The sequence below is a fragment of the Gymnoscopelus braueri genome (genome assembly GCF_963280865.1).
Source record: "Gymnoscopelus braueri genome assembly, chromosome: 12".
Classification (NCBI taxonomy): Eukaryota; Metazoa; Chordata; class Actinopteri; order Myctophiformes; family Myctophidae; genus Gymnoscopelus; species Gymnoscopelus braueri.
This window is the reverse complement of record NC_137614.1, coordinates 54,832,614-54,845,182: the sequence shown is the minus strand read 5'-3', so window position 1 is coordinate 54,845,182 and position 12,569 is coordinate 54,832,614. Positions and strand designations below refer to the sequence as shown.

General features: G+C 34.0%; 1 protein-coding gene across 3 annotated transcripts in view; it reads right to left on the bottom strand.

Moving 5' to 3' along the window:
• LOC308096679 (NEDD8-activating enzyme E1 catalytic subunit) overlaps positions 1–12,317 on the bottom strand; it is a 74,992-nt gene extending 62,675 nt beyond the window's left edge. For 2 of the 3 annotated variants that reach the window (XM_080444091.1, XM_080444090.1), the window contains exons 1-5: positions 12,270–12,317; positions 9,137–9,178; positions 6,629–6,728; positions 2,085–2,165; positions 899–981 (exon numbers count right to left, since the gene is read on the bottom strand). In XM_080444091.1, the coding sequence (XP_080300217.1) occupies positions 899–981; positions 2,085–2,165; positions 6,629–6,728; positions 9,137–9,178; positions 12,270–12,277 (314 nt within the window). In that variant the 5' untranslated portion in view covers positions 12,278–12,317. Of the gene's footprint in view, positions 1–898; positions 982–2,084; positions 2,166–6,628; positions 6,729–9,136; positions 9,179–12,162; positions 12,204–12,269 lie in introns of those variants that run through there. The other variant, XM_080444092.1, reaches the window with a different exon arrangement.
• Positions 12,318–12,569: the final 252 nt, after the last annotated feature.

Below are 12,569 nucleotides of genomic sequence, written 5' to 3'. Positions count from 1 at the left end.
GCTTTAGAGCGTCCTACATCTGAGGGTCTGAACACATTATGACCTTTAAACTATGACCTATAACCTCTGCTACGTCTGCTTTAGAGCGTCCTACATCTGAGGGTCTGAAACACAACATGACCTTTAACCTATGACCTATAACCTCTGCTACGTCTGCTTTAGAGCGTCCTACATCTGAGGGTCTGAAACACAACATGACCTTTAACCTATGACCTATAACCTCTGCTACGTCTGCTTTAGAGCGTCCTACATCTGAGGGTCTGAAACACAACATGACCTTTAACCTATGACCTATAACCTCTGCTACGTCTGCTTTAGAGCGTCCTACATCTGAGGGTCTGAAACACAACATGACCTTTAACCTATGACCTATAACCTCTGCTACATCTGCTTTAGAGCGTCCTACATCTGAGGGTCTGAAACACATTATGACCTTTAACCTATGACCTATAACCTCTGCTACATCTGCTTTAGAGCGTCCTACATCTGAGGGTCTGAACACATTATGACCTTTAAACTATGACCTATAACCTCTGCTACGTCTGCTTTAGAGCGTCCTACATCTGAGGGTCTGAAACACAACATGACCTTTAACCTATGACCTATAACCTCTGCTACATCTGCTTTAGAGCGTCCTACATCTGAGGGTCTGAACACATTATGACCTTTAACCTATGACCTATAACCTCTGCTTTAGAGCGTCCTACATCACCTGGTCTGAGGATACATCATCACATCATGACCTATAACCTATGACCTGTGACCTATGACACTGTTGTATCGTTTCATAAAGAAGCAGCATGTTCACCACCATCATCATTATTATCATTACCCTCATTATTATCATCATCATCATTATTATCATTATTATTATTATTATCATCATTATTATTATCACCTGAAGAGGAACTGTCTGTTGAGGTTAGATAGATCTATAGTATCCATGTCGACCACATGAATGAGACGGAACCCAGACAGAGCCTGAAACAAAGAAACAACAAACTATTACAAAGCTAATGGCAGCATTATAGAACAGGCAGGCAGGCAGGCAGACATCTTTTATTTATTCCAGTGGATTGTGTGTGTGTGTGTGTGTGTGTGTGTGTGTGTGTGTGTGTGTGTGTGTGTGTGTGTGTGTGTGTGTGTGTGTGTGTGTGTGTGTGTGTGTGTGTGTGGTGTTACTTATACCTCTGAAGGGTGTGTGTGTATTTGTCCATGATTTGATGACTGTAAATTTTTCCAGCACCATGTAATATTTGTGTCCTTGTATCGTATCTCTTCAAGATCATAATGAACGGGCAGACGCTGGAGGAAGCAAAGGACTTTAAGAACCTCGGGTCCTTTGTGAGTGAAGATGGCAGCTCCACAAAAGAGATAAAAGCTAGAATTGGCATAGACCATATTCACACGGCGGCCATTTTGTAATTTAACTTTGAAAGTGCCTCCCCGTTGCCGTGGCAACCGGGGTGGCAAAGTTAATAGCAACATGGCCGCCGTGTGAATATGGTCTAGACTCTATGGCAACATCAGCCATGACGAGACTGGACAGTATTTAGAAAAGTAACACCATCAGCTTCCCAGTGAAGGTCAGACTTGTCCTCTCCACCTTACTCTATGGTTGTGAGAGCTGGACACTCACAGTGGACACTGAGCGCAGGGTACAGGCCTTTGAAAGCAAGAGCTACAGAAGAATGCTACATAAAGAACACCGTTAGACAGCTAGTCACCACCCTGGAGAACAGGAGCTTCTACTCTCAACAGTAAAACGTCTCAAACTGGCCTGGTATGGTCATGTCACATGACATACCTCCCTGTCAAAGACCTTCCTACAGGGACAGTGGAGGGGAAGCGGAGAAGAGGCAGGCAGAGGAAGTCCTGGATGGACAACATCAAGGAGTGGACCCTGCTACGCACAGCAGAAGATCCAGAGCGCTGGAGATCCCCGACTGCCCAAGCATCCACCATGACACCCCTACGGCCCCCTGGGCCATGGGATGACACCCCTACGGCCCCCTAGGCCATGGGATGAGTGAGTGATTGTATCTCTTATGTTAACATAAATACATGATTAAATGTGTTCCTACCAGGTTCTTCAACAGTTCACATCCCAGACCTCCAGCTCCAATCACCAGGATCTTACACGTCTCCAATAAGAACTGTAGAGACTAAACATAAAAATACATTATTAATACTACTATAAGAACTGTAGAGACTAAATATATAAAAATACATTATTAATACTACTATAAGAACTGTAGAGACTAAACATAAAAATACATTATTAATACTACTATAAGAACTGTAGAGACTAAACATAAAAATACATTATTAATACTACTATAAGAACTGTAGAGACTAAATGTATAAAAATACATTATTAATACTACTATAAGAACTGTAGAGACTAAACATAAAAATACATTATTAATACTACTATAAGAACTGTAGAGACTAAATATATAAAAATACATTATTAATACTACTATAAGAACTGTAGAGACTAAACATAAAAATACATTATTAATACTACTATAAGAACTGTAGAGACTAAACATAAAAATACATTATTAATACTACTATAAGAACTGTAGAGACTAAATGTATAAAAATACATTATTAATACTACTATAAGAACTGTAGAGACTAAATGTATAAAAATACATTATTAATACTACTATAAGAACTGTAGAGACTAAACATAAAAATACATTATTAATACTACTATAAGAACTGTAGAGACTAAATATATAAAAATACATTATTAATACTACTATAAGAACTGTAGAGACTAAACATAAAAATACATTATTAATACTACTATAAGAACTGTAGAGACTAAATATATAAAAATACATTATTAATACTACTATAAGAACTGTAGAGACTAAATATATAAATACAATATTAATACTACTATAAGAACTGTAGAGACTAAACATAAAAATACATTATTAATACTACTATAAGAACTGTAGAGACTAAACATAAAAATACATTATTAATACTACTATAAGAACTGTAGAGACTAAATGTATAAAAATACATTATTAATACTACTATAAGAACTGTAGAGACTAAACATAAAAATACATTATTAATACTACTATAAGAACTGTAGAGACTAAATATATAAAAATACATTATTAATACTACTATAAGAACTGTAGAGACTAAACATAAAAATACATTATTAATACTACTATAAGAACTGTAGAGACTAAATATATAAAAATACATTATTAATACTACTATAAGAACTGTAGAGACTAAATATATAAATACAATATTAATACTACTATAAGAACTGTAGAGACTAAACATAAAAATACATTATTAATACTACTATAAGAACTGTAGAGACTAAACATAAAAATACATTATTAATACTACTATAAGAACTGTAGAGACTAAATGTATAAAAATACATTATTAATACTACTATAAGAACTGTAGAGACTAAACATAAAAATACATTATTAATACTACTATAAGAACTGTAGAGACTAAATATATAAAACAGGGTTCTTGCACCATTTTGAAAGTCAAATTTAAGACTTTTTAAGACCTTTTTAAGACCTCAACAAATGTAATTTAAGACCCAAATAAATGTCGCAACAATGTCTTCCTATATTGAAATTGGCCAATGGGAGTGCAGGCCAGCGGGTGGTAAAACTTCTATTAATCCATTAAGACCGGGAACGCATCTGTGTCATTTTAAGATTTTTGGGTATTCAAAAATAGCAGATCTACAAGCTCATAGCGCGGCACCGATATAATACCTCCCCCTACAGGCTGGTATTATAATATGTTACTCTCTACCTCCCCCTACAGGCTGGTATTATAATATGTTACTCTCTACCTCCCCCTACAGGCTGCTATTATAAAATGTTACTCTCTACCTCCCCCTACAGGCTGCTATTATAATATGTTACTCTCTACCACCCCCTACAGGCTGGTATTATAATATATTACTCTCTACCTCCCCCTACAGGCTGGTATTATGATATGTTACTCTCTTCCTCTCCCTACAGGCTGGTATTATAATATATTACTCTCTACCTCCCCCTACAGGCTGGTAATATAATATGTTACTCTCTACCTCCCCCTACAGGCTGGTATTATAATAGGTTACTCTCTACCTCCCCCTACAGGCTGGTATTATAATATGTTACTCTCTACCTCCCCCTACAGGCTGCTATTATAATATGTTACTCTCTACCTCCCCCTACAGGCTGGTATTATGATATGTTACTCTCTACCTCTCCCTACAGGCTGGTATTATAATATATTACTCTCTACCTCCCCCTACAGGCTGGTAATATAATATGTTACTCTCTACCTCCCCCTACAGGCTGGTATTATAATAGGTTACTCTCTACCTCCCCCTACAGGCTGGTATTATAATGTGACTCTTTACCTCCCCCTACAGGCTGGTATTATAATGTGACTCTCTACCTCCCCCTACAGGCTGGTATTATAATGTGACTCTCTACCTCCCCCTACAGGCTGGTATCATAATATGTTACTCTCTACCTCCCCCTACAGGCTGGTATTATGATATGTTACTCTCTACCTCTCCCTACAGGCTGGTATTATAATATATTACTCTCTACCTCCCCCTACAGGCTGGTAATATAATATGTTACTCTCTACCTCCCCCTACAGGCTGGTATTATAATAGGTTACTCTCTACCTCCCCCTACAGGCTGGTATTATAATGTGACTCTTTACCTCCCCCTACAGGCTGGTATTATAATGTGACTCTCTACCTCCCCCTACAGGCTGGTATTATAATGTGACTCTCTACCTCCCCCTACAGGCTGGTATCATAATATGTTACTCTCTACCTCCCCCTACAGGCTGGTAGGGCCTGTAAAAGGCCAATCAAAAAGAAGGCCATAAAAAAAACGATGATTTTTAAGTCCACGGAAATAATGAATTAACCTGAAGGTTAAGGATGATTTAATTTTAATATAGTACAAGAATAGTGTAACTATCTGTAAAATATAACCAATTTATTTAATAAAATTATGTATTGGGTTATAGCCTATTTGTCTCAATATTTGTCACATTCAGCCCTGGACTTCACTGACTGTAGGGGTCACATTAATCACATTAGAATCACAGATTAGAGATTTTATGTATTTCCCCTATTTTCTGTATTTTTCACTATTTAAAATATGGTATTTCTTAATTTGTAATAATTATAGCTTGTAGATTGGCTTTTTTCACCATTTGAAATTGTTTTAAAATAAAAGGAACAGTTTTCCCAACCAACAGAGAGTCAGAGACAATATTTAGCCAATATATGGTTCTGTATTAGTGTATGAGTCAGTTTTAGCAGATTTCATTCTAATTGGCTACTGTAGACTGCCTATCAATTTCATGGACCTGGGTAGGGCCACCTGGCCTGGTGGAGATCTTGCGCAGCAGCACAGCAAGTGAAGGCTCAAACTGTGTGTGTGTGTGTGTGTGTGTGTGTGTGTGTGTGTGTGTGTGTGTGTGTGTGTGTGTGTGTGTGTGTGTGTGTGTGTGTGTGTGTGGCACAACAGCATCCAAGTTGATTTACTTCTGATCAGTCAAACATTTTCCTATCACTTGAAACTGTTGCCTGATGACAGCTGAGGGGGAAGCGTCCGTCGTTTCTATTCCACATTGTAACCAGTGACATCCGTTATATAGCATACATTTGTTGTTAGCACTTAGCATTCATTAGCATGCTCTGTAGCAACAAGTACTGCCAAACAGTGCTCAACTACAACTACTGCTATCTTTATCAACCAAAACGGTCTCGGGGGCTATGATTTTGCCCAATGTCCACTTAAATGAGCTTCTGAGCTTACACAGACACCTGGAGCAAATTAATTAACGAGCAGCGCTGACGCTGACGGCCGGGCAACAAGACAAGCTCGTCAACTCCAGCTGAGTGAGTGACTGAGAGAAGGAGAAGAGAGACAGGGGAGGGCGGGGCTATCAGCCTATGGAACACACACTGACTGCTGTGTGTGCGTCTCTCACCCGCTCTCAACACAATGGGAGAGATGGAGGAGCGTACTGATAATATATCTTTATGGAAAATTCAACACTAGAATACGCACAAATGTTTATGGCTTTCATTTTCCCATGAGCCTTAAAAACATAACCTTCAAATTTAATACCTACGGTCAAATTTAAGACAAATTAAGACCTTAAATTCCCGATCTTTTTTTTAAGACAATTTAAGACTTTTTAATGACCCGCGGGAACCCTGTAAAAATACATTATTAATACTACTATAAGAACTGTAGAGACTAAACATAAAAATACATTATTAATACTACTATAAGAACTGTAGAGACTAAATATATAAAAATACATTATTAATACTACTATAAGAACTGTAGAGACTAAATGTATAAAGATACATTATTAATACTACTATAAGAACTGTAGAGACTAAATATATAAAAATACATTATTAATACTACTATAAGAACTGTAGAGACTAAATATATAAAAATACATTATTAATACTACTATAAGAACTGTAGAGAGTGATTTATACATTCATAGAAATACATCAAAATACAAAGTCAGGATGGGTAATCGGTCCAGGGTTAAAGGTCAGGGATTAAAGGTTAAAGGTCACCTCTGTACTGGGTTCAAAGTCCGGATGGGTAAAGGGTCCGGGTCTCTCCAAGAACTTCTTCACATGGTTCCATCTGCCGTCCCAGTCAGTGTCTGCCATACTACACACAACACACACTCATGATACAAAATACACACTGTCTACTGCCATACTACACACATAACACACACTCATGATACAAAATACACACTGTCTACTGCCATACTACACACATAACACACACTCATGATACAAAATACACACTGTCTACTGCCATACTACACACATAACACACACTCATGATACAAAATACACACTGTCTACTGCCATACTACACACATAACACACACTCATGATACAAAATACACACTGTCTACTGCCATACTACACACATAATAAACACTCATTATACAAAATACACACTGTCTACTGCCATACTACACACATTGTAACAACTGTAAACAATGCTCCATATTCAAGTTCATTTACATAATATTTACATCATAACTGTATATTAATGCTGTACATGAACAGTATTGTACCATTAATAATATATAAATAGATATTAGCCGTATGAACAGTATTGTAACATTAATAATATATAAATAGATATTAGCCGTATGAACAGTATTGTAACATTAATAATATATAATATAGATATTAGCAGTATGAACAGTATTGTAACATTAATAATATATAAATAGATATTAGCCGTATGAACAGTATTGTAACATTAATAATATATAATATAGATATTAGCCGTATGAACAGTATTGTAACATTAATAATATATAATATAGATATTAGCAGTATGAACAGTATTGTAACATTAATAATATATAATATAGATATTAGCAGTATGAACAGTATTGTAACATTAATAATATATAATATAGATATTAGCCGTATGAACAGTATTGTAACATTAATAATATATAATATAGATATTAGCAGTATGAACAGTATTGTAACATTAATAATATATAATATAGATATTAGCTATATGAACAGTATTGTAACATTAATAATATATAATATAGATATTAGCCGTATGAACAGTATTGTAACATTAATAATATATAATATAGATATTAGCCGTATGAACAGTATTGTAATATTAATAATATATAATATAGATATTAGCCGTATGAACAGTATTGTAACATTAATAATATATAATATAGATATTAGCCGTATGAACAGTATTGTAACATTAATAATATATAAATAGATATTAGCCGTATGAACAGTATTGTAACATTAATAATATATAATATAGATATTAGCCGTATGAACAGTATTGTAACATTAATAATATATAATATAGATATTAGCCGTATGAACAGTATTGTAACATTAATAATATAGATATTAGCCGTATGAACAGTATTGTAATATTAATAATATATAATATAGATATTAGCCGTATGAACAGTATTGTAACATTAATAATATATAATATAGATATTAGCCGTATGAACAGTATTGTAACATTAATAATATATAAATAGATATTAGCCGTATGAACAGTATTGTAACATTAATAATATATAATAGATATTAGCAGTATGAACAGTATTGTAACATTAATAATATATAATATAGATATTAGTCGTATGAACAGTATTGTAATATTAATAATATATAAATAGATATTAGCCGTATGAACAGTATTGTAACATTAATAATATATAAATAGATATTAGCCGTATGAACAGTATTGTAACATTAATAATATATAAATAGATATTAGCAGTATGAACAGTATTGTAACATTAATAATATATAAATAGATATTAGCCGTATGAACAGTATTGTAACATTAATAATATATAAATAGATATTAGCCGTATGAACAGTATTGTAACATTAATAATATAAAAAATAGATATTAACAGTATGAAAAGTATTGTAACATTAATAATATATAATATAGATATTAGCCGTATGAACAGTATTGTAACATTAATAATATATAAATAGATATTAGCCGTATGAACAGTATTGTAACATTAATAATATATAAATAGATATAAGCCGTATGAACAGTATTGTAACATTAATAATATATAAATATATATTAGCCGTATGAACAGTATTGTAACATTAATAATATATAATATAGATATTAGCCGTATGAACAGTATTGTAACATTAATAATATATAAATAGATATTAGCCGTATGAACAGTATTGTAACATTAATAATATATAAATAGATATTAGCCGTATGAACAGTATTGTAACATTAATAATATATAAATAGATATTAGCCGTATGAACAGTATTGTAACATTAATAATATATAAATAGATATTAGCCGTATGAACAGTATTGTAACATTAATAATATATAAATAGATATTAGCCGTATGAACAGTATTGTAACATTAATAATATATAAATAGATATTAGCCGTATGAACAGTATTGTAACATTGATAATATATAAATAGATATTAGCCGTATGAACAGTATTGTAACATTGATAATACATATATAGATATATATTGTAACATATTGTCACTAACTTTCCAGTCAGGTCCTCTTCTATTCTCCTTCTTTTCTTCTCCCTAAAAGAGAATAAATTAAATCATGTTTAATAACAAAGTGTGTAATCAGTGTCACTGATTACAAGTTTAAAGCTAAATAAAATCTCACATGTTATGTATATAATAACAATAAATAATGTATGGTTTGTTACACTGGGTGAATTAAGGAGCCTGAGCCTCCCACATAAACAGTATGTGTATGTATAATATACATATATGAATAATAATAATACACTTTATTTGTATAGCACCTTTCATGACATGAAATGCAGCTCAAAGTGCTTTACAGAGCAAGAATACAATTACAGTTACAACCAATTTAACAATAACGCAAAAACAAAAGAAAAGCGAAAGCATCAAACAACATTAAAATAGGCAATACAGTGAGGATTTAAAAATCAACCAAAGAATCAGCTAAAAGCAAGAGTGAAGAAATAGGTCTTGAGCTGTGCTTTAAAGCTATCGACAGAGGCTGCCTGTCTTAAGTGTAATGGGAGTTTATTCCACACTGTCGGTCCGTAGAAGCAGAATGCTGCTTCACCGTATTTTTTATATGTCATTGTAGGCACCTCGAGCAGGTCAGCACTTGAAGACCTGAGGGCCCGGTTTGGAACATATCTCTCTAGGCAGTCAGAGAGGTAGGAAGGTGCCAGACCATTTAGAGCTTTATAAACTATTAAAATATTTTTTAAATCAATCCTAAAAACAACCGGGAGCCAGTAGCCTGACACTCAGCCTGAATTTTCATTTCGTTTCACTCCATTATTCAGTCTGAAAGCCCTCTCAACGCAGCCGATTTCTGAGATGGGGGCGTGGCCAAAGTTTTTTTTTCAAAGACTCTTTGGCGATTGGTTCATACTGGATTATCCCGATCCCGATTCGTCGTACAGATTTTCAACCGAGAAACACCCGCCTTCGACAGCGTCACCAGACACTGAATGCGAGGCAAACGATTCAGGGGGTGGAGCCAGGCTAGGGAGCCAGTGTAGTGAAGCTAGAACTGGAGTGATATGTTCTCTCATCCTAGTTTTAGTTAAAATTCTGGCTGCCGCATTTTGAACAAGTTGTAATCTGTCAGTTGTTTTCTTCGGCAGACCAGAGCATATATGCATGCATGCGTGCGTGCGTACAAATATATGTATGTATGTATGTATGCATGCATATATACATACATATGCACGCACACACACACACACATATACATATACATATACATATACATATACATATATATATATATATATATATATATAAAACAGTAAATCATGTATGATTTGTTACACTGGGTGAATTTAGGAGCCTGAGCCTCCCACATAAACAGTATATAATGTATGGTATCCAGTTATCCAGTTGAATAAATCACACACTGAAGCCTTTATTACTTTTATGAAATATCTGAGAGACATTAGTAGTTATTTTTTTGAAGATGCTTCAATCTGAACATTCTAATGCAAACACTCTTTAAAATGTTGTTGGTTTGAACTCTTTAATTACTCTCAATTTCATCTTAAAATAACCTACATCTACAAGTTCACAACGTGTTGATGTTGGCTATTTTCATGCGTTGTGAGCTTGTAGATCATTTTATATTCTATTTTCATGCGTTGTGAGCTTGTAGATCATTTTATAGTCTATTTTCATGCGTTGTGAGCTTGTAGATCATTTCTAGTCTATTTTCATGCGTTGTGAGCTTGTAGATCATTTTCTAGTCTATTTTCATGCGTTGTGAGCTTGTAGATCATTTTATATTCTATTTTCATACGTTGTGAGCTTGTTGATCATTTTATAGTCTATTATAATGCGTTGTGAGCTTGTAGTTAATTCATTAATTGATAGTTGATAACCTTATCAATTGATTAGCTGCGTTTTTTAGGACCAAAGGGAAAATGAGTGCAGAAACATAATTGCCTTGATGTGTATATAACATTAACGAGCATTAACAAGCCTCAGCTGGACACAGTGACCCATGCTGAATATGATGGAATATGATGAAGGGTTACTGTGATTATGGTAACTCATATTTGATATCACACACCAAACCTGTAACTAAGCCACAGTGAATTTTTTTTTCAATTCATTGAAAATAAATGTAATAGAGTAAATTCTTAACGGCAGTTAATTGATTATAGATTAATTGTTAACATCCCTAGAGCTTGTAGATCATTTTATAGTCTATTTTCATGCATTGTTGTGAGCTTGTAGATCATTTTATGGTCTATTTTCGAGCGTTGTGAGATTGTATTTTATTTTATTTTTTGATTGATTGAATATTTTATTAGGCAAAAATGTAAAACAGCAGTTACATTAAAATACTTTGTCTAAAAGGTCCGTTCATAAAAGTCCTTGCGGTCTTGTTTCCAACGAGGTCTTTGATATTCAATTCATAGACATATATAGTGGCACATATATATATAGTATAGTAGTAGACATAGTCTATGTTCATGCATTGTGAGCTTGTAGATCATTTTATGGTCTATGTTCATGCATTGTGAGCTTGTAGATCATTTTATGGTCTATGTTCATGCATTGTGAGCTTGTAGATCATTTTATGGTCTATGTTCATGCATTGTGAGCTTGTAGATCATTTTATGGTCTATGTTCATGCATTGTGAGCTTGTAGATCATTTTATGGTCTATTTTCATGCATTGTGAGCTTGTAGATCATTTTATAGTCTATTTTCATGCATTGTGAGCTTGTAGATCATTTTATAGTCTCTTTTCATGCATTGTGAGCTTGTAGATCATTTTATAGTCTATTTTCATGCATTGTGAGCTTGTAGATCATTTTATAGTCTATTTTCATGCATTGTGAGCTTGTAGATCATGTTATAGTCTATTTTCATGCATTGTGAGCTTGTAGATCATTTTATAGTCTATTTTCATGCATTGTGAGCTTGTAGATTCAGGGCTGGTTCCTGGCTAGACTTCTATAGAATCATTAGTGGAGAATGTTGTGATTGTTGACATGAAATAAAGTCATTTATTGATCTAATAATCATTTCTACTCAGGGCTCTTTCACCTCAGACATTCTTCTACATGTTACATAGTCATGTATAGATATATTAATGTATTTATAGATGTAAATAAAGATATATTCATGTTTCTACTCACGGATCCATTCTTCTAAACAACCATCATGTCCTCCATGGAAGGATGGACGCACAGTGATGACGTACGGTGATGACGCACCTCAACGCTGCGCTGTAAACCATAGATATATATAAAGGCTAGATGACTCACACGCGCTGCTGGCCAATGGAGTACGACGTTGCCACATGGCGGCCATCTTGAAACAGTCATTCATAACATTATGTCTATGGTGCATATACTTTAAAATAACGATAGCGTGCTCAATTTTCATCCGATTTTCAAACGGTTTGGTGTTTTGTAAACACCAAAGATGTAATAAAA